Here is an 18,187-nt window from a genome sequence, read left to right as displayed (position 1 = left end):
GTAAGAATTATTTTAATATGGGCTAAACAATGTATTTAATCTCATTCTTGGAAACAACTGAAAGCACTTTAGCTGAAACTTTCCAAAAAATTCCACATGAGGCAGACACCTGGCATGGAAGATCTCAGCACAAACACTTAAAGTTTGGCAAAGTTATAGGCAACTGAGAACAGGGGCTTACAGTGGGAAGTGTCAGACAACCTGAACTAAGTATAGATACCAAGAAATAGGAACTATGGAAATAAAATGTAAAGCAAAACCCCTCTGACCCCAAATTCCCCAAAGGAAAAGAGGGTTTAGAACATTAATAAAGGGGAGAAAGGTTTGCTTTCAGGTTAAGAAGACGCCAGAGAGGAGCAAGAGCAGTTCTTTCTGTCTTCTTTCACATGGCTTAAAACTAGCAATGTTAAATGTCCAAGGTGCTTGTTCTCTTAGCTATTCAGAGTATTAGGACTACAACTCCCAGAATGCAGTTGGCTTAGCAGAGAAAGTGACCTTGAGGGTGAGCCACATGACTATGTCTAGCCATCACACAGGAAGTGTGGTGCCTGCAAGCCTCTTAAAGGTGCAGGTGCTGTTACAGCGTGGCTGTGTCCTGAGCGCTGGGTATTGTCACTAGGGGACCAAGTGTGGCTGGTGAGTAGCAAACATTCAGACTTTAAAGAATGAAATAGTATCTCTGCCTCTGCATGGCCTGTTACTGTAACTACTGAATTGCTGAAGGCCAGATGGGTATTTTTATTTTAAAGTCATGGGGCCCAATTCTGATTTCCTACACCAGTGTAAATCTCCAGTAACTCCCTTACTCCTTTGGCTGTGGTGGTGTTACTCTGGATTTAAACCAGTTTAGCTGAGCCTGCAAAATCTGACCATTATATGAAATAGAGAAGGGAATGCTGGGAATTTCATGGGCTTGTTTATGTTTAGCAGGCATTATTATTACAGTAGTGCCTAGAGGTCACACCCAGATCACAGTGCTAGGCACTGGATAGACACACAATAAAAGATAATGCTTGCCTTCAAAAGCTTAGTTTCAGGATAGCAATAGATGGTTGAACCAAGGGGACAGGGAAGGGTGGATGGGGTAACAGCAATATGGGTTGGTGGGTTTTTTTTCTTTTTGGTGTACAGAGTGTGTGCTATTTGTAGTTTGGAGTGTAGTTGTAGCCATGTTGGTCCCAGGATATTAGAGAGATAAGGTGGGTGAGTTAATATCTTTTATTGGACTAACTTCTGTTGATGAAAAAGAAAATCTTTTGAGGTATACCGAGCTCTTTTGCAGGTGCAGTTTGTAGCATGGAGTGTTTGGAGTTCTTTTGCCAAATAGAGACAAATACAATTAAGCCATCTTCACTTTTATTTCGGTCACAGTCCTGCCCGAAAGGGATAAGGTATACCTAAGCACTAGGGAATGATCAAGTACCATCACCCTTCCAAAGAAGGATCAGTTCAGTTTTGAAAAAGTTTGCACAGCTTTGGGGTAAAAAATGTCAGAACTTTATTTTTAATATTTTTTTCTGCTTTATTATAAAAATGTGGAAAATGGAGATGTAGCTGAGCAGGGTTGTGTGTGTCATGAGTTTGTTCCTCTGGATTATGGGATGCTATATTTGTACCGGCTAGTCAATTGCAATCTGCTGCCCTACTTACTTACTTCCTCTCCAAAGAGAAATGTCCCAGTGCCACACACCTATTCTAATAATCCCATCCTGCTGCAGCCTGTCTGCATCTGACTCTGTCCCTTGGGAGTGTCACACAGTGTTAGTGACCCTGTAGGCTCATTAATCATGAAGTGTACAAAACCTCTTCTTGCTTTCTTCCCTGCTCGATGGCTACTTATGCCACTGCCTACACTTTCAGCTAGCAGGGTTTAAAGATGTATGGGGCCAGATTTGCTCCAGGGTCTGTGTACACTGGGCCAGGGAGACCCCTGGTGGCTCAAGGTTCCTACAACCTCCCTTTTTCTGGAGGAGCCTTTGAGAACTGGTGCAGCCTGAATGGGTTGCAGCCCCATTCCCCTGTTGCAGCCTTCCCTGGCAGGCTCCTGGGGGTCAGACCAAAGCTGCTTTTCCCCCAGTAGAAGCCCTGGAGGAGGGCAGCAGTGGAAATGCTGCTTGATTTTCTCCGCCTCCCCCTCCCACTGCCAGGCGCCGTGAGCCAAGCAGGCGTGAGTTGCGCCTAGGAAGGGTCAATCTGGTCTGTTGAATTAAACGTACAAAGTCTCCCTTAGACTCTGATCACCTTCCCTTTCTGTGCAGTGCCACCACTCCGCACCGTGCCGGAGCACAGGGCAACGATGAAACATGCAGAGCATGACACAGAGGAGAGTGACCCTGTGGGGGGAGCAGATCGACAATGGGAATGCGAGGTCGCCTGGCAGGATGATGGAGAGGACAGGGAAAGCATCTGTGAAAGCTTCCGGCTCCTGCAGATTGACACAGGCTGTGACAGCCCAAAGGACGTTCCTGTGGGGAGCGAGAAGTGGTACTCGGTACGTACAGTATAAGGTAAGGCCCCGATCCTGCCAGTGGGCCAGTATGGGCAGCCCCTTGCAGCCAGGGGGTTTGCATGGGCTCACAGCACTGCCTGTACAGATCCCTGGCAGGATCAGGGCCTAACAGCATTACACACAAGGTCAGCTAGATGCTGGATCTATTAAAAGTAACGACTAAAACTAGAAATTATATTCTTTAACAACCCATGTTTTATTAAACAAACCCATGTAAACATTCACCGCTAGTGGAACTGGGAACTCAAACACAGCCGCATCCTGCTACAGACTGGTGCCCAGGCCGTGAAACTGACCAGTCTGTTTGTATCATCCAGGCTGAGAGACATATACAAAGTAGGGGAGAAATAGCGCAAATGTGGGAGGGGGGAAAGCCTAGTGGATCTTTCAAAGCTCTGTTCTAATGATCTGAGCCATTAGTGACTCAGGTAAGGAAGGTGGTTTCTTAGCTGTATGGTGTTTATTTTGACAGTGTTCCTTTGGTAAATGCATGACAGAGCTAGATGTAAACAAGAACTGTCATTCAGGAGCAAAGAAAATATTGGTAGAGGCTTCATCTTGCAGCCTGGAAGTCAAGTAAGTTTAGCTGGAAAGGGCTCTTATCAAGAGAAATAGACTTGATTTGTGGCTTTGTTTCCTTGGCTGTTATTGGAGTAGTTTAAAAGACAAAAATGCTTTTCAAAATAATTTTTTTTTAAATCCACCACTAAATTTTGTTGTTTAGGCCCAAACATTTAATGGCGCGTCAGTCCGGCCTATCGATTTGCCCCCACGATTTTGCACAAGCAAAAACTAAATTTGTGCACACAAATCGGGTAGGTAGGGATCTGCTCAGCGTGTGTGCACACGTTCAGGGCTATGGGTGCACAAAGCGGCAGCCAAAAACTTGGCATCCTTTTCCGAAAGTGGACTCAAACGTAGGTCTGGGTTTTAGAAAAACTGGTGAGGTCGGCACTTTAAATCTTTTGCATCTTTATGAGCTTCTCAGATCCTTTTGTTTTCTTTTGTGTTAAAAGAGGAATGTTTTGAGGAAACAGAGGCATTGGGAGAAAATAGTTACGGCAAAGAAGAAGAAGAGAAAACAGGAAAAAGAGAGGAGAAAAGCTAAACATGCTGAAGATAAAGGTACAAGCAAACTGAAAACTATGGGGTTAGCTCTTCAGCTGGTGTACACCAGCTAATCTTACAGCACCTGTGAATCTGGCTATGTGTTTTAATGACTGACTCTTAGCCTATGGCCTAGTCTACACTACGGGGACCATAGGGCATAACAACAGCACTGTAGTATCGTAGTGTAGATGCGGCATACGCCGATGGACGGGGTTTTTCCACCACTGTAGGAACACCACTTTCCCAAGGACACACCTGGCTGTATCTACACCGAGGGGGAGGTCGCTCAGGGGTGTGGATTTTTCACACCCCGGAGGGATGTAGCTATGTCAACCTAAATTTCAAGTGTAGACCGGGGCAAGGTTTTATTTTTACCGTGGAGTTAAGTCAAACGATCTACACTTCAGTTCAGTCCTCTCCAGTTAGCCTAGCTCTAGTGAAAGGGGCAACACTGCAGAATAACACCGGAGCTGCACAGAGTGACTGTGTTAACTTGACCTGCTGCCTATCCCTCTGGTCCTGCTGGCCATGGCAAATGAAAGCCCCACCCCGCTCACAGATTTGTGTGTGTGGATGAGGCTTGAGTTAACCCTGTGGTGAGGACACTCCCATGGATGCTCAGAGGGAGTTCTCCTCCAAGATTCTGCTGCTTATTGACAACACCGTATCAGGCTTTTAACACATGGGGCGGGGAATCCATTTTTAAGACTGCTTCAAAATAAGCAGCCGCCAAACATCGTGTCCAGAAATACCTCTGGAGTTCAGCACATTCATAAAGAGCCCAGTCCCCTTGTAATATAGAACTAAATCCAACGATACACTAGTGAGCAATCTACACAAGACAATGATATTGCCTTTTTTCAAACCCATCTTATATGAGCTCCTAGAACATTAGCCTGTTTGATTTTTTTGAGGCCTGTGCTTTATTAAAATGTAAATTTTACCTGGAGTTGTTTTGATCACCGTCAAAATGAAACGTCCTGCCGCTTAAGGCCTACAAAGACTTATGCGCACACATTCTTCATGTTGTGCAGGCGGGTACTTCATGTTGCTGCGTTCCCATGTACTTCAGTGGGAATCCTTATCTGCGTGAAGTTACTCACACGTTTAAGTGAGTGCAGGATAACCTCTTCAGGTACAAGTGTCTAGGAATGGGACACGCCTTTCCCATCTGAGAAATTTCTCCTCGGGAGCAATCTGTATGTGGCCCTTCTTCAGAGGCTTCTTTCCATGCAGTTACTGCAGCAAGAATCCTCTCTGAGGCCAGCAGCCCCTCGTGGAAAAGCTGAAACTTAACAATCATTTCGTGTGGATGCCACCAAGAAATTGGAGTGACAATTTACCAGCCATTGATATAAATCTGTTTCAAGCCCTGAGATCTAAGGCTGAGCATGTCCATATTGAAACCAACAAACCATCCCCTTTGTGTTTCTTTAAGGCAGCATTTCCCAGCCTGGAAAGACAGCCCCCCTTTTTGTGTGGGGGGGTCACAGTAGTTCAGGTTGTGGAACAGACGTGAGAAGCAGTGGGGATAAGGAAAGCTGCATATCCCTGGATCCTCTGTGTAACTGCAGCCCTCTTCTGCTCCTACTGTGGCCCTCAGTGGGAGGAGATCACGTGGCGAGGCAGCTGCCCGCCAGACCAAGCTTCTCTTCTCTTTCCGTGGCCCGGGGCTCAGCCCTGAGAACCCAAGGAGCACAGGACTGCAAGGGCCCTTCTGGGTCAGAGAGTCCAGTCCCCTGCTCTCCCAGGCAACCCCACTGGATAATCTTGTTCATGGACTCGTCAAGGCCCAATTTGAAAGCAGTCAGGTTGTCTGCCCCCACGGCTCCTGCTGGGAGGTTGTTCCAGACCCTCGCCCCACTGGTGGCTAGAAACCTTCTTCTCATTTCCAGCCTGAATTTACTCCTGACCAGTTTATCCCCATTGGTTCATGTGCCAGCCTTGTCCTTTGGCTTCAGTAGCTCTTCTCCCTCCCTGGTGTTTGCCCCCGGTGTGTTTATAGAGAGCAATCGGATCCCCTCCTAGCTTTCCTTTCGCTGGGCGGAGCAAGCCACGCTCTGTGAGCCTCCTCTCGTCCCCTGATCACCCTAGCAGCCCTTCTCTCCACCTCTTCCAGGCTGAATTGGTCTCCCTGGAACACGGGTGAGCGGAATTCAGTGTTACGCAAGAGGTCTGGCCCAGTGCCTTGTGCAACAGCATTAATATGTCCCTCTTTCTACTGCAAGTACCTCACCAGGGGATGTGACCGACGGAGACTCTCCCGCCCCCACACCAGCATAGCTCTGTGGGGGAGGGGCCACTGGGGGAGTGAGGGGGTGGGGAACCCAAGCAGGGAAATAGGAAAAAAGCTCCTCTGCCAGTCTGCCTCTGAGGACCCCAGCAAGAATACTAGGGCCCAGGATTTAAGGCAATGTTACAGGTGCTTGCATTATTTCAATGATTGAATTCCCTCCCTTCCCCTTCCCCTGACTCCCCCTAACACTTCCCGTCCCATCTCTCTCTTGCTCTGCGTTCCAGGTGCTGCTCACCAGCACAGCAAACGGGTTTTAAAAGTGATCACCAAGGAGCGGCTTCTGGCGGCCAAAGAGGCAGCCCCCTGGCTATGTATAGATCTGAGTATGACCAGCCACATGACGAAGAAGGTATGCGCTGCGACCGCTAACTGTCCCTAGTGCTCATGAGCCTCTTGGGGAGGAATCTTACAATGAGGTCTGCCAGCATGGGCACCTCCCTTAGGTGGGTGGGAGGTATTTAGCAGAGACCCCGTGCCAGCGGGTCCCATTGCACAGGGCCGAGCCAGCGGGTCCCATTGCGGGATTGGGGCCTGGCTGGTAAGAACAATTCATTTATATGTATCCATTTTTGACAGGTGATTCTTTTTTGTTTCCGCTACTGAAGCTTGTCTGCTGCACAACCAGGGTGTTTCCTTTTAAATAACCAATGAGCTCAGAGCTAGATTGTATGGGGGATGGGAGCTGGGGGAAGGGGTGGCTGGTTGGTCAACAGTATCTCTCAGCAAGCAGGATTGCTCTGCAAAGCTTTATCCCAGAGCTGGAGTGTCAGGAGCTACTGTAAAAAAAAAAACAAAGGCTTTTACATGGGGAAAATCCCAGCCCCCACCCACTAGGCATAGAGCTCTGCTTCCCAAGAGAGCTGCTCTGCTAGCTGCATGTATTGGTCCCTGGGAGTATCTGATTGGCCCTTCTGTCCTCGGCCTGCTTTGTACCCAGGCAGTGTGCCCCTGCCCTTGGCACGCTCTCTCTCCGAGACGCAGCGCACAGGATGGGAACCCAAGGGCAGAACAGAGCCTTGGTTACCCCACTGTCCCTGTCCAATCTAAATCTCCACCATCCCTCATGAAAAATGGCCTTTAAAACCATAGGCGCCGACTCCGTGGGTGCTCCGGGGCTGGAGCATCCACAGGGAAAAATTGGTGGGTGCTCTGCACCCACCGGCAGCTCCACGCCCCCTCCCCCCCCAGCTCACCTCTGCTCCGCCGCCTCCTCCTCCCCTGAGCGTGCTGTGTGCCCGATTTCCCCCCCTCCTCTCCTCGCGCAACAGGGAAGGAGGGGGAACACGGCGCGCTCGGGGAAGGGGCGGGGATTTGGGGAAGGGGGTCCAATGGGGCAGGGAGGGGGCACAGTTGGGGCTGGGACTTTGGGGAAGGGGTTGGAATGGGGGCGGGGCAGGGAAAGGGTGGAGTCGGGGCGGGGCCAGGGGGGGCGCAAGCACCCACCGGCGCCCGGGAAAGTTGGCGCTTATGTTTAAAGCGCCTGCTAGTCCATGAGCTCGGCCACCTCCTCAGTTTCTGCACGCTAAGCTGGGCTGGGCCGGACCCGTGCTGTGATGGGAGATCTCCAAGCTGGGCCTGAGGTGGGAGTAAGTGGTGCCCTTAGCTCTGAGCCCGTACCCATCTGGGCCACTTGTGTGCAGATGTTCGTTCTCTCTTGGAAGGAAATAAGTCGCCTTGCCGCTCAGATAAGGAGGCTGTATGGTTCCAACAAGAAAGCTGGAAAGCCGTTTTGGATTTGCCTTACTGGATTTGTGGCCGGCAGTCCTATTTCTGAAGAGTGCTTCCGAATGAACGATGGGTTTTCCAATTACCTCGTAAGTATCATAAAAGTAACGGACGTGAGTGAATTCCACAAGACAGTGGCTACTGCCCCCCTGTACACAGCAAAACATGTTGCTCCTGTGACTCCTCTCAATATAATTTAAAAGACTGTTTTTAAAACGCAGTAACACAAGCTAGGATCTTTCCCTTCTTCGTATGCCCCTCATATGAACACAGCAGCTGTGTATCTTCGTTTGAACTTCGAGACAAGTGTCTTATTCAAAGCCAATGAAACAAGAGTGAATTACACTCAGTGGGATCATAAACTGGGTGTAGAGCTGCTGCAGATGACATGGAAATTATTATTATTATTTGCATTGCTGAAGTGCCAAGCAGCCCCAGCCGTGGTCCAGGGCCCCATTGTGGTTGGTGCTGTGTGAACACCGAACAAAAAGACAGCCCCTGCTGTATTGGCGGGACACTGTTTTTTTTGGGCAGATGTGTAGTATTTGCACCTTCCTTTGATGCTTCTGGTGCTGGCCCCTGGTAGAGACAAGATACTGGGTGAGCTGGACTCTGGGTCTGACCCACTGTGTCAATCAGTGGGGAGTGCCTGGGTCGGGACTAGAGGAGACGTGACGCAGGCTCGGGTGAGTTGGGGACAGGAGTGGCTCGGGGTGTGGGGCTCCCCCAGCCTGGCCGCGGGGCGGGGCGACACTGACTGAGGTTGAGGCCCGCAATATCCATCTTGTCTCTGGGCTGTGGCGGCAGCAGCCTCCCGGCCGCCACAGCCTAAGGAGCAGGCCCGGCCGGGCCGCAGAGCAGCCGGGTCTCTACCTGGCCCGGAGAGACTCAGCATCTCCGTCCCCCGGTGTCCCGCCCACCCTGCCAGGTGCGGCACGAACAACCAGCTCCTGCCGCCACCTGCTCTGACTCTTCCACACCCTCTGTCCCCAGCTCACCAGGTATGGATCAGCCCTGCCCGTGCCACCCTCCGAACCGCTTCGTCCTGGGGCCAGCCTCAGCCTGTGCCCCCAACACCAGCCCAGCCCCTGGTTGGACCTGCTGAGCAGCGCAGATGCCCTCCCTGCTCCCGGCATGACCCCTCCCCTTTCCGTCCCCTGGGCCAAGGGAGTTGCCCTGTTCCCTCTCCTGCCAGGGCTGGGGGAGTAGCCCCACCTTCCTGAGTGAGTCTGGGGAGGAAACTTGACCCCGATGGACTGAGTAGTCTGGGAGGGCTCAGAGTTCATCAATCGTCTATCTATGCAGAAGTCCCAATTATCCCTTCTCCTACCCATTACCACCACTAAGACAGAAGCCTTGGGGAGGTGGGAATGGCTATTGAAGGGGAATTGATCATTGCCTTGTTGTGGGTTCCACCATGCCGGAACTAGTTGCTGGAGGGAACCTTAGGAAGGGTCATGTGGGGGGAGGGATAGCTCAGTGGTTTGTGAATTCAATCCTTGAGGGGGCTATTTAGGGATCTGGGGCAAAAAACTGTCTGGGGATTTATCCTGCTTTGAGCAGGGGGTTGGACTAGATGACCTCCTGAGGTCCCTTCCAAACCTGATATTCTATGAATTCACGTGTTCCGTTTTCATTGCTAACTGAGGTTTGGCTTCATGTGTGATTATACTTGGAATATGGCCTGCAGGAAGAGGGGTGTTCCATGGTTGTTGGATCTTGGACTTCACATCAGACTTGTCCAGCTCACAAATAAAAAGAGGCTTTTCCCAACAGCCAGCCCTGCAACCTCAGCCTAGAATGTCCGAGTCAAGCTGGGTTCTTTCCTCTGCGCCCAAGGTCAGACGTAGTTAAGGCTTTGTAGGCCAAACTATGACCTTAGCTAAATCTGTGTAACCCTGTCTTCAGATAGTGGCACCTGGGAAACTCCGTTGCCATCGGTGGAATTGCAGAGGAGCAGTTGATGAGAAATTTTGGCCTACATGGCTTGCCCTACAAGTGGTCACACAGCCAGTCTGTGGGAATAAAACTCAGATCCCTCAGCCAGCGTCTCCATGGGAAAAAGCCAGAGCAACTGAGGAATGAATCAAGCCCACTAAGGTTTTTGGGGCAGGGCCCATCTTTTTGTCTTGTGTGTGTACAGCACTTGGCACCATGGAGACCTGACCCCTGGATACAACTGAGCTCTATTTCCTCCAATAAACTTCACAAACTGGGCAGTTACAGGGGGAAAATGCATGACTTTGTGATAACTAATCATGGATGATATTCTAATTCTCAACAGAGGCAGTGAAGTTAGTTTGTTAGGATTATCGCTAATCTCTTTCCCTCAGTACATCTGCTAATTTTGCTCAGGAAAGAATTTAACAAAACTTGAAAATTACCAGTGGTATTTATAGATGTGGAATGTGTGTTCGTTTCTTCTGAAAAATATCTTACCCGTGTGGGTCTGAATGACCCAGAGGCCTTACCAATTCTGATATGCTTCATGTCTGAGAAGGTGTAGAGGAGCGGACTCGCGCCTGCTGCTGGTGACTTCTGGGAATTAGCTCGTTCCAGCTCTGGAACGTCCTCTGCAGGCCGGTGATCCACCTGTCCTCTGGCCCCCGTGTCCCTCCCTGGACCCCGGTGCCCTTTTACCTGGGGTGCTGGCCCTGGCAGTAACCCCTCAGTCTTAGGGTCTCCTCTCCCCAGGGAACCCCCACCCACTATTCCCACCTCACTTCAGTATAAGGCTACTGCCAGTCATCATCTAGCCCCATGCCCTGGGGCAGACTGCAGTACCAGCCTACTCATCACTGGCAAGATTGGGTTTGGACCTGCTGCCTTGGCCTAGCCCTGGGCTGCCCTCTGCAACTCCCACTACCTTTTAGCTCAATACTAGGCCGCAGCCTGGGGCTTTCCAGGCTGGAGCTCCCCAGCTCCTCAGCCTTTCCCCAGCCCTACTCCACTCAGGTACCCTGTCTCTAGCTCCCTGCAGCCAGGCCCATCTCTCTCTGAATGCAGAGAGAGACTGCCCTAGGTCTCTGGCTCCCAGCCTTTTTATACAGGCCAGCTAGGGCCTGATTGGGGCATGGTCCAGCTGTGGCTACTTCCCCAACCAGCCCAGGTCTCAGAGCTGCAGCCCTCTTCAGAGCTGCTTTCAAGCCCTTCAGGGCAGGAGTGGGTGTCTACCCCGCTACAGAAGGGTATTGGACTCTAGCTGAAGACACTTCTTGTCTATTTCATATGCGTGTTCTCCCTTTGCATTTTTCAGATGGATACCACTCCAGAAAGTTACCTTGACCTATTTCCTTTAGAGACAATTGTCTACCTCACTCCTGACTCGGAGAATGGTGAGTCCTTTGCTTGTTTGGGGGAGCTGTGGCAGGAGAGAACTCATGTTGTTACAATCTAGAGTTTATTTAAAAAAAAAAAAAATTGACCCAAGATTGGTTTGGTTTGAAAGCTTTTCTTAAACCATGTTTAAAACTACTTCAGACAGATCAGTTCCTAACTGGTGTAGCTGGGATCTCCATCTGGATCTGAGCTACATTAATCAATGCTCAAGATGTCCCAGCAATGAATGAAGGTTTAGCCCCAGATCCTTGAAGGTATTTAGATGCCTAACTCCCATTAATATCAATGGGAGTTAGGCGTTTAAATACCTTTGAATGTCTTGACCCCTGTGCTGTGTGGTTAGAACCCTGCACTTTGCAGTACTCCAGAACAGCAGGCTGGAAATTCGGTGGCTGTTTCAGATCTATCTTAAAAAAGAAAGGGTTTTACTGAATTAAACATGAAAATAAAACCGTCACTGCAGCATCCCCTTTGTGGCTTGCTATTGAATGTATTATCTGCTGCTCCTCTATTTTTAACTCACCGCCTGATGCAGAATTTCGTAGTGGAAATGTGTATCGGGTCTATGGAAGCTGTCGAAGGGTGGGTGGGTGGGTGGGGGAAACTTTGGTAGATACAGTTGGGGCCTTTGGCATGTGGTGAGGCCTGGCTCTCTGGGATTGTAGGGTAAGCACACAAGCTGCAAGTCAAAGTGATCAGCAGTGAAAGAGTTAACAAGTGTTGCCATTGTAATTTGCGTCTTCAGATTTCCCCGTTTTCAGCCCACCTCTGAGCGGTTGTTTCAGGCTCTCTACAGACTCAGGCATATGTTCATGTTTTGACAGTTTCCTTTGTAACTATTCGGGTTAGACCCCGTCCTCCAATACAAGCTTAGGGTACGGCACACAATTCTGGGGCACAGGGTGGCTTCTGCAGCACACTCCACGGCCCCAGCTTCCTGGAGCACACGGGACCCAGCTTGTGCAGAGAGAACAGTTTGAGCCAATCATTCCTCTGCAGTAGATCGGCTACTGCTAACCGGCCTAGTGTTCTGTTTAACTAGCCCTCTGTTTCCTTTCTAGCTCTGCAGGACATTGACCCCCATAGAGTGTACGTCCTCGGCGGGCTCGTAGATGAAAGCATTCAGAAGGTGCGTGCTCGGTGGAAGCTGCACCAAACACTTACAAAATCCCATGGCACCTTCAGCCAGCACTAGTGGAGCCCTGGCAGGAAATGATGCCGGAAGTCATGCAGTTTTCTCCTCTTCACTAGCAAACTATTCCTAATGTATGGTCCCAAAACTATATAGTGAATATAAGTTTGGTGACTTCCAGCCCTGCCATCTCTCCTAATCTCTGAGGCTCCCTCCTGAGTTGGATGCGCTAGCATGGACCCCTGCACCACAAAGAGTCCCAGTGGGGAACGGCTCCATCCCTCTGTAGGTTTGGGGCCGTACATGTCCCACCGTCGGACATCTTTGGCGACACAAATTACCAGAGGCCAGATAAGTCAGTGGTTTAGAAAGCCGTTGGCTCGTAGCGTTAAAGTGTTTCAAGCGTGTGATGTTGTAAGTTCCATAGCATCTGGCGCCAGACGCGAATAAATGTCTCGCTTTTTGCCCGGAGATTTAGATGTGTCGCCTTTCAAGGGGCGTGGAGTCCATAGGTAGAGGACGCTCCCCATTGCCTCTGTCCTGGAGGCACTAAACCCAGGTTCTGACAGCATGTGTCTCCCAGCTGAGGGGCACTCTTGGGCCAGGGTCTGGGTGACAGAGGTGCGGGGTGTAGGCGACGGGCAAGCTCTTGAATAAGCCAGGCCCAGACCAATCACAATTTAAAGATCATCCGTGAGGCCCACGCCCTCAGAGTATGTAGGCACCTAACTCCCATTGAAGGCAGTGGGCATTAGGGACTGAACTATTTTTGAAGGCCTAGCCCTGTGTAGAGTGCGTGCAGCCATCTAGCCTGGAGGCGACAAACACCTGGATGCAGGAGCCATGCTTGGGTGGAATGTCTGCAGGCTCCTGGCCTGTGGTAGATCGTGACAGGAACTGCCAGTTACTGCTGCTATCTGGGAATCCGGGAACAAGGATGGATCCCCGCGGATCATGTGGCGTCAGTGGAAAATACACCCTCAGTAGCTGGTGCAGACGTCCGCGCCGTCCATTCCTCCGCTGCCGACAAGCATCGCTTCTGGCCTACCGCCTCCTTCCTTTCCTGTCTGGGAGCGCCAGGAGGCTGCTGATTCCAGGGAGACAGAGCTGAATTCCCCCAGCCCGTGGCTGCTCAGACTGACTCGGTCTGCGCTCGTGGCTTCGTACAGGCCTAGGGCAGGAGGGATGGCAGGTTGGGACCCTGCCCGAGCCCCCGCACGACTGGCCCTCAGGGAGGGAATGAACTGGCTGAGGGGATTTCCCTGAGAGGAAGGAGCCAAACCGAGAGCCACTCAATCCATTCCCACGAGGCGCCGCAGATGAGGCAACAGAACTTGTCCCCCACGCCAAACCCAGGTCTAGCCTCAGCTGGAGAGCGATCAAAGGAGTCTGGACTCCAGTGTCCACCTGTTTCCACTCATTCACCTTCCACCGGGGGGGGGAGGGAGGGTAGAAACGGGATGGGAACTGGCAGGAGTTTATTGTCCCGAATGGCCTTCTGGGCAGCGGCCTGCCCATTGCTTGTTGCAAAGTATGGCTGGCAGCCCCCCTCGCAACCTTCTGGGAGGGAGATCAGTGCTCATGCTTCAGGGATGAGCTAACCTCTGCCCCTTGGGGGCTGGGAAGGAACTTCCCTGGGGGGCACGTTGTTCCGGACCTGCCCGCTGCAGACAGCTGGTGCCCCGGTCTGTTCTGGGGTGGCAGTTTCCACGGGGAATGGAGGGATGTAGCAGGGACAGCTCCAGTCTGTCTTAATTGGCTTTCCCCAGCCATGGAGGGCATGGGCCTGTCTCCCACACACCTAGCCCCTCCTAAGCAAAGGGCAATGTGTGTGCTACAAGGTCGTCAGACTGAAAGAGGTCAGGGTGCGTGCATGATCTCTTACTTTGACTTCCAGAAACTGACCTTGCAGAAGGCACAGGAGCACTCCTTGCAGACCGCTCGGCTGCCCATTGCAGAGTACATGGTGAAGAACGCCAACGTGAAGAACTACCATTCAGAGACGTTAGCAATCAATCAAGGTATGGCTCCCAGGCTGCTTACTGCCAGGTTGCCAGAATGCAGCTACAGGCCAGAGCTCTACACCATGGTATCCATCCCGGGCCAGGGAACAGGGAGGAAAGTTCAGGCCCCAGAGTTCATTGGACTAGAACAACAAAAGAAGGGGCGATATGGCTGAGTGTGTGGTGGGGCTTAGATACCAGTTTGTCTTCTGCCCAGGTATAGCAGGGGTGGAAGCTTTCTCGTCCCTCTGCCTTAACATGGGTACGTGGCCCCTCACTCTGCTGGAAAGCTAGTTCAGTGGCAGGGCCCACTCCCGTTGGCATTGCCAGCAGAAGTGCCACTGATTGTTAGCTTGGCAAAGCAAACACCTATTTGCTAAGAACTAGTCCGAGGCCAAGCTCTGTTAGACCTGGGCCAGTTTGCGTCTACACGCTGGCTGCTGCTGATCAGTGCAGTATTCAGGCTGGAGAACTGCTCCCTGACTCATGAACATTGTCTAAGGACTGAGGGCAGTAATTGCAGCAGAGTGGGAAAACAAGTTACCGTTATCCCTCGAGCCCCAAATCCCTCTCCCGCTCTTACCAAAACACGTGAATTGCTGCTGCTCAGACGAGTGGCTGGGTTCAGCGCTGCCTTGCGCATCTCTGTAGGCTGCTGTATTGGAGAACCCCCTGGTGCTGTCCATATGTGTTTTAATGAAGGTGTGGTGTGAGGAGGAAAGGATGATAAAGAGGAGCATCTAGGATGGGGTGTGTGGGTGGGTGGGTGGTGGGGACTACATGCAAGTGGCTAGAGTCTGCATGTATTTGTTGAATGCATCAGAAGACTCAGTTCTCCGATGGTCTAATCAGTGAGGGGTAGACGCAGGCACAGGAAGTAGCACTCACATCAGCTTGCCTTAATGCCAAGGTTCTCAACCACGAGTGCCGGAAGCTGTGCTCACAACGCCCACTGTCGCCCCCTGCTGAAGGGGGCCTGATTGTTTTTCCTAACGCTCCGGAGCACGCCGCTATCTTGAGGCACCCAAGTGTGTGAAAAGTTGGCCCAAGTTTAATAAACGTGAAAGTGTCCACCTTAAAGTTACAAAATGTGAAGAGCAGGGTTAGGAAACACGGAAGTGTGACTGGAGAAGCTGTTCTTAGGGGAGAGGCCCTGGTACGTTCTGCTTTTCCGGGAAGCTGTAGTTGATCCGTGGTGGCTTGTCAGGAGGTCAACATGGCTGTCAGCTAGAAGGTAGAATTTCCTAATGCCATTGATCTTTAGCTACCGATACGTGACCTCTGGTCACAAACGAGTTTCCTAGGGTGCCTGCCCATCAGATTCTAAACCATAGTATGGATGCCTGGCTGCTGTCAGCTGTCAAATCTTCCAGCCTTTGTTCTAACTAGTGACAAACGAGCCCAGATTTCCAGTGCTTGCTGTATTTAGACTGATCTTGATCACTCTTTTGGACAGTCTTTGATGCCTTATCAACTTACTATGAGACCCAGAGCTGGCCAGAAGGGCTGAAAGCTGGAGTTCCTCCTGGAAAAGGCTACGTTCTCCAGGAAACAGCTCTATGATGGAAACTGCATCTGCTTAGCAACACGCAAGAAGACTCTTGATTCTGTGATGTTAATGGGCTGCACGGCCAAAGGAAGCAAACTCCTCCCTCGTTATTTCAAGCAGCGGCATCAGCATAGCTTGTGTACAGAGAAATGTGGCTCACCTGGCATAAGGAGCTCATCAGCTTCATACATTCTACCTCATTGGTGTATTGCTGGAAAACAAGGGTCAGCCCTGGGCTTCAAATACAGACCAACTGGAACTTGTCACTTCTTGCCGGTGTTTTGTTAGTGTTTTGGAAATTGTCTGCACCACTGGCCTACCAGTTCCTCTTTGGGGCAGGGAGAAGATGTAATTAACATGACAGTTAAAACCTTAAGGGATTTTTGTACAAGTAAGCAATGTGGGGTTAAAGTAGTTAACTACACCAGTGTAGCAGTTAACTGGAACGATCTTTTTACAGGTAAAACAGCGTTCTTATCTCAAAGTTTCTCTTGTAATGCTGTACCCGTATTTCTGCTACTTAGTATCTAATTAATGACAGAGTCCTGGGGCACCTTATAGACTAACAGACATATTGGAGCATAAGCTTTCGTGGGTGAATACCCACTTCGTCAGACGCATGTGGTGGAAATTTCCAGAGGCAGGTATAAATAGGCAGGCAAGAATCAGTCTAGAGATAACGAGGTTAGTGCAATCAGTGAGCATGAGGCCCTCTTCTAGCAGTTGAGGTGTGAACACCAAGGAAGGAGAAACTGCTTCTGTAGTTGGCTAGCCATTCACAGTCTTTGTTTAATCCTGAGCTGATGGTGTCAAATTTGCAAGTGAACTGAAGCTCAGCAGTTTTTCTTTGGAGTCTGGTCCTGAAGTTTTTTGCTGCAGGATGGCTACCTTTAAATCTGCTATTCTGTGTCCAGGGAGCTTGAAGTGTTCTCATACAGGTTTTTGTATATTGCTATTCCTAATATCTGACTTGTGTCCATTTATCCATATCCTCCTCCCTTGTTGTTCACACCTCAACTGCTAGAAGAGGGCCTCGTCCTCCCTGATTGCACTAACCTCGTTATCTCTAGCCTGATTCTTGCCTGCATATTTATACCTGTCTTTGGAAATTTCCACTACATGCATCCCATGAAGTGGGTATTCACCCACCAAAGCTTATGCTCCAATACGTCTGTTAGTCTATAAGGTTCTCCAGGACTCAGTCTCGATCTGTAAAAAGTGACAAACACGGCTACCCCTCTGATACTTATCTAATTAATGTTATAATAGAATATTTATTCTTGATTCCCCCACCCCCCTAGGAACCACTGATGGCTGCTCTCTTGAAACAAGCAATAGGATGAAAACAGTTCTTGCAGGGAAGATGCCCTAAATCGAGACTGTTGCCCCACTTTACCTATTCACCTTCTGTAAGCTGTGGTGTGTTATACTGCCAGGATATATTCCAGGAAGAAAGGAAGCATAAACATTTTTAAGTATAAAGTGCACATAAAGGGAAGTTCGTTAGCTTATCCAGTGCTGTTGCCACCTACCTTTGTTGAACACACTCCCCCCCCCGCCATTTAAATGGGGGGGGGGAACACCCAAACTAGATTTAGAAGGCCTGAGTCTCATTCCAGTGGGGGGCTGTGTGCACTGCAGCTGGGGGTGTGATTTGCAGCTTGTAGCAATGTACCAGCACTAGCTGTACTCTACCTAGCTCGCTAAAAGTGGAAGTGAAGATGCTGTAGCATGAGCTTTTGTGCAGGCCACATAAATGAGTATTCATGGGCAGGCAGGCACACTTCTGAAACCTACCCTGTGGCATCCTCTCTCTGCTATTTTCTAAAGTGCAGGAATGTCTACATGAGCGGCAAATGACACCCACAGCTGCTGTACAGCCACATCCTAGGACTCCTTTATGCGGCCGGAGATGTGGATGGGGCCTTAATGTACCTGAGAGTTGGACTCAAAGTATTTAAAGATCTAGCTAACAAACAGCTGCAGGTGCTGTGGCTGGCTGCAATGTTTACTCCTGGGGGAATTCTGCGCATGCGCAGCATTCATGGGCCAAGAAGAATTTTCTTTTTCCCTGCAGCAAATAACTTCTGAGGGAAAGTTGCTGAAGTTATGCCTTTTGCCCACCAGGGGCCACTGTGGCACTAGAACAGAACAGCTGCTTCAGGGCTAGCCCCATCTGCTGATAGGGAAGAGAAGGTAGCACCCTGCCTGTGGGGCCAGGTCAGGAGACAGGGGATATGGGGGGGGGACGGACACAGTGTGGGGCATATGGGTCTGCTGGGGTGTGTGTGTCACAGATAGGTTCATAAGGGACATTGAGGGAGGACAGACTGGGGCAGGGGCTGAATGGGAGAGGAGGTGGAGGTGCGGGGCCCTAGGGGGACACAGGGGAGAGGGTGCAGGGACACATGGGGATGAGGGGTAGCTGCGTGGGGGCACAGGGGCACATGGGGTAAGGGGTAGCTGGGTGGGGGCATAGGGACACATGGGGGTAAGGGGTAGCTGAGTGGGGGCACGGGGACAC

General features: G+C 50.6%; 1 protein-coding gene across 3 annotated transcripts; it reads left to right on the top strand.

Moving 5' to 3' along the window:
* Positions 1-551: 551 nt before the first annotated feature.
* On the top strand, positions 552-17,899 carry LOC113405370 (tRNA methyltransferase 10 homolog B-like). Of its 3 annotated transcripts, none has more exons than XM_026646544.2 (9): positions 552-636; positions 2,259-2,491; positions 3,526-3,634; positions 6,140-6,264; positions 7,577-7,729; positions 10,897-10,975; positions 12,041-12,108; positions 14,009-14,132; positions 16,965-17,899. In XM_026646544.2, exons 2-9 carry the CDS (start codon positions 2,297-2,299, stop codon positions 17,033-17,035), a joined length of 924 nt encoding a protein of 307 aa, XP_026502329.1. In that variant the 5' UTR covers positions 552-636; positions 2,259-2,296; the 3' UTR covers positions 17,036-17,899. The 3 variants fall into 3 exon arrangements, with proteins under 3 accessions (XP_026502329.1, XP_026502328.1, XP_029770209.1); XM_026646543.2 differs by lacking the exon at positions 16,965-17,899 and adding an exon at positions 15,571-16,226; XM_029914349.1 differs by lacking the exons at positions 552-636; positions 2,259-2,491; positions 16,965-17,899 and adding exons at positions 2,993-3,085; positions 15,571-16,226.
* Positions 17,900-18,187: the final 288 nt, after the last annotated feature.

This window comes from Terrapene carolina, unplaced genomic scaffold, assembly GCF_002925995.2.
Source record: "Terrapene carolina triunguis isolate 2854851 unplaced genomic scaffold, T_m_triunguis-2.0 Scaffold35098, whole genome shotgun sequence".
NCBI lineage: Eukaryota > Metazoa > Chordata > Testudines > Emydidae > Terrapene > Terrapene triunguis.
The sequence above is the reverse complement of the archived record's forward strand: the minus strand, read 5'-3'. Positions and strand labels throughout refer to the sequence as shown.

What these genes read in the sequence shown, in the direction of transcription:
- LOC113405370 (XM_026646543.2), top strand. Translation starts at nt 2,297, where the DNA reads ATGAAACATGCAGAGCATGACACAGAGGAGAGTGACCCTGTGGGGGGA. An exon ending in TAAACATGCTGAAGATAAAG is followed by an intron (nt 3,635 to 6,139) that starts GTACAAGCAAAC and finishes TCTGCGTTCCAG; the next exon opens with GTGCTGCTCACCAGCACAGC. An exon ending in ATGGGTTTTCCAATTACCTC is followed by an intron (nt 7,730 to 10,896) that starts GTAAGTATCATA and finishes TGCATTTTTCAG; the next exon opens with ATGGATACCACTCCAGAAAG.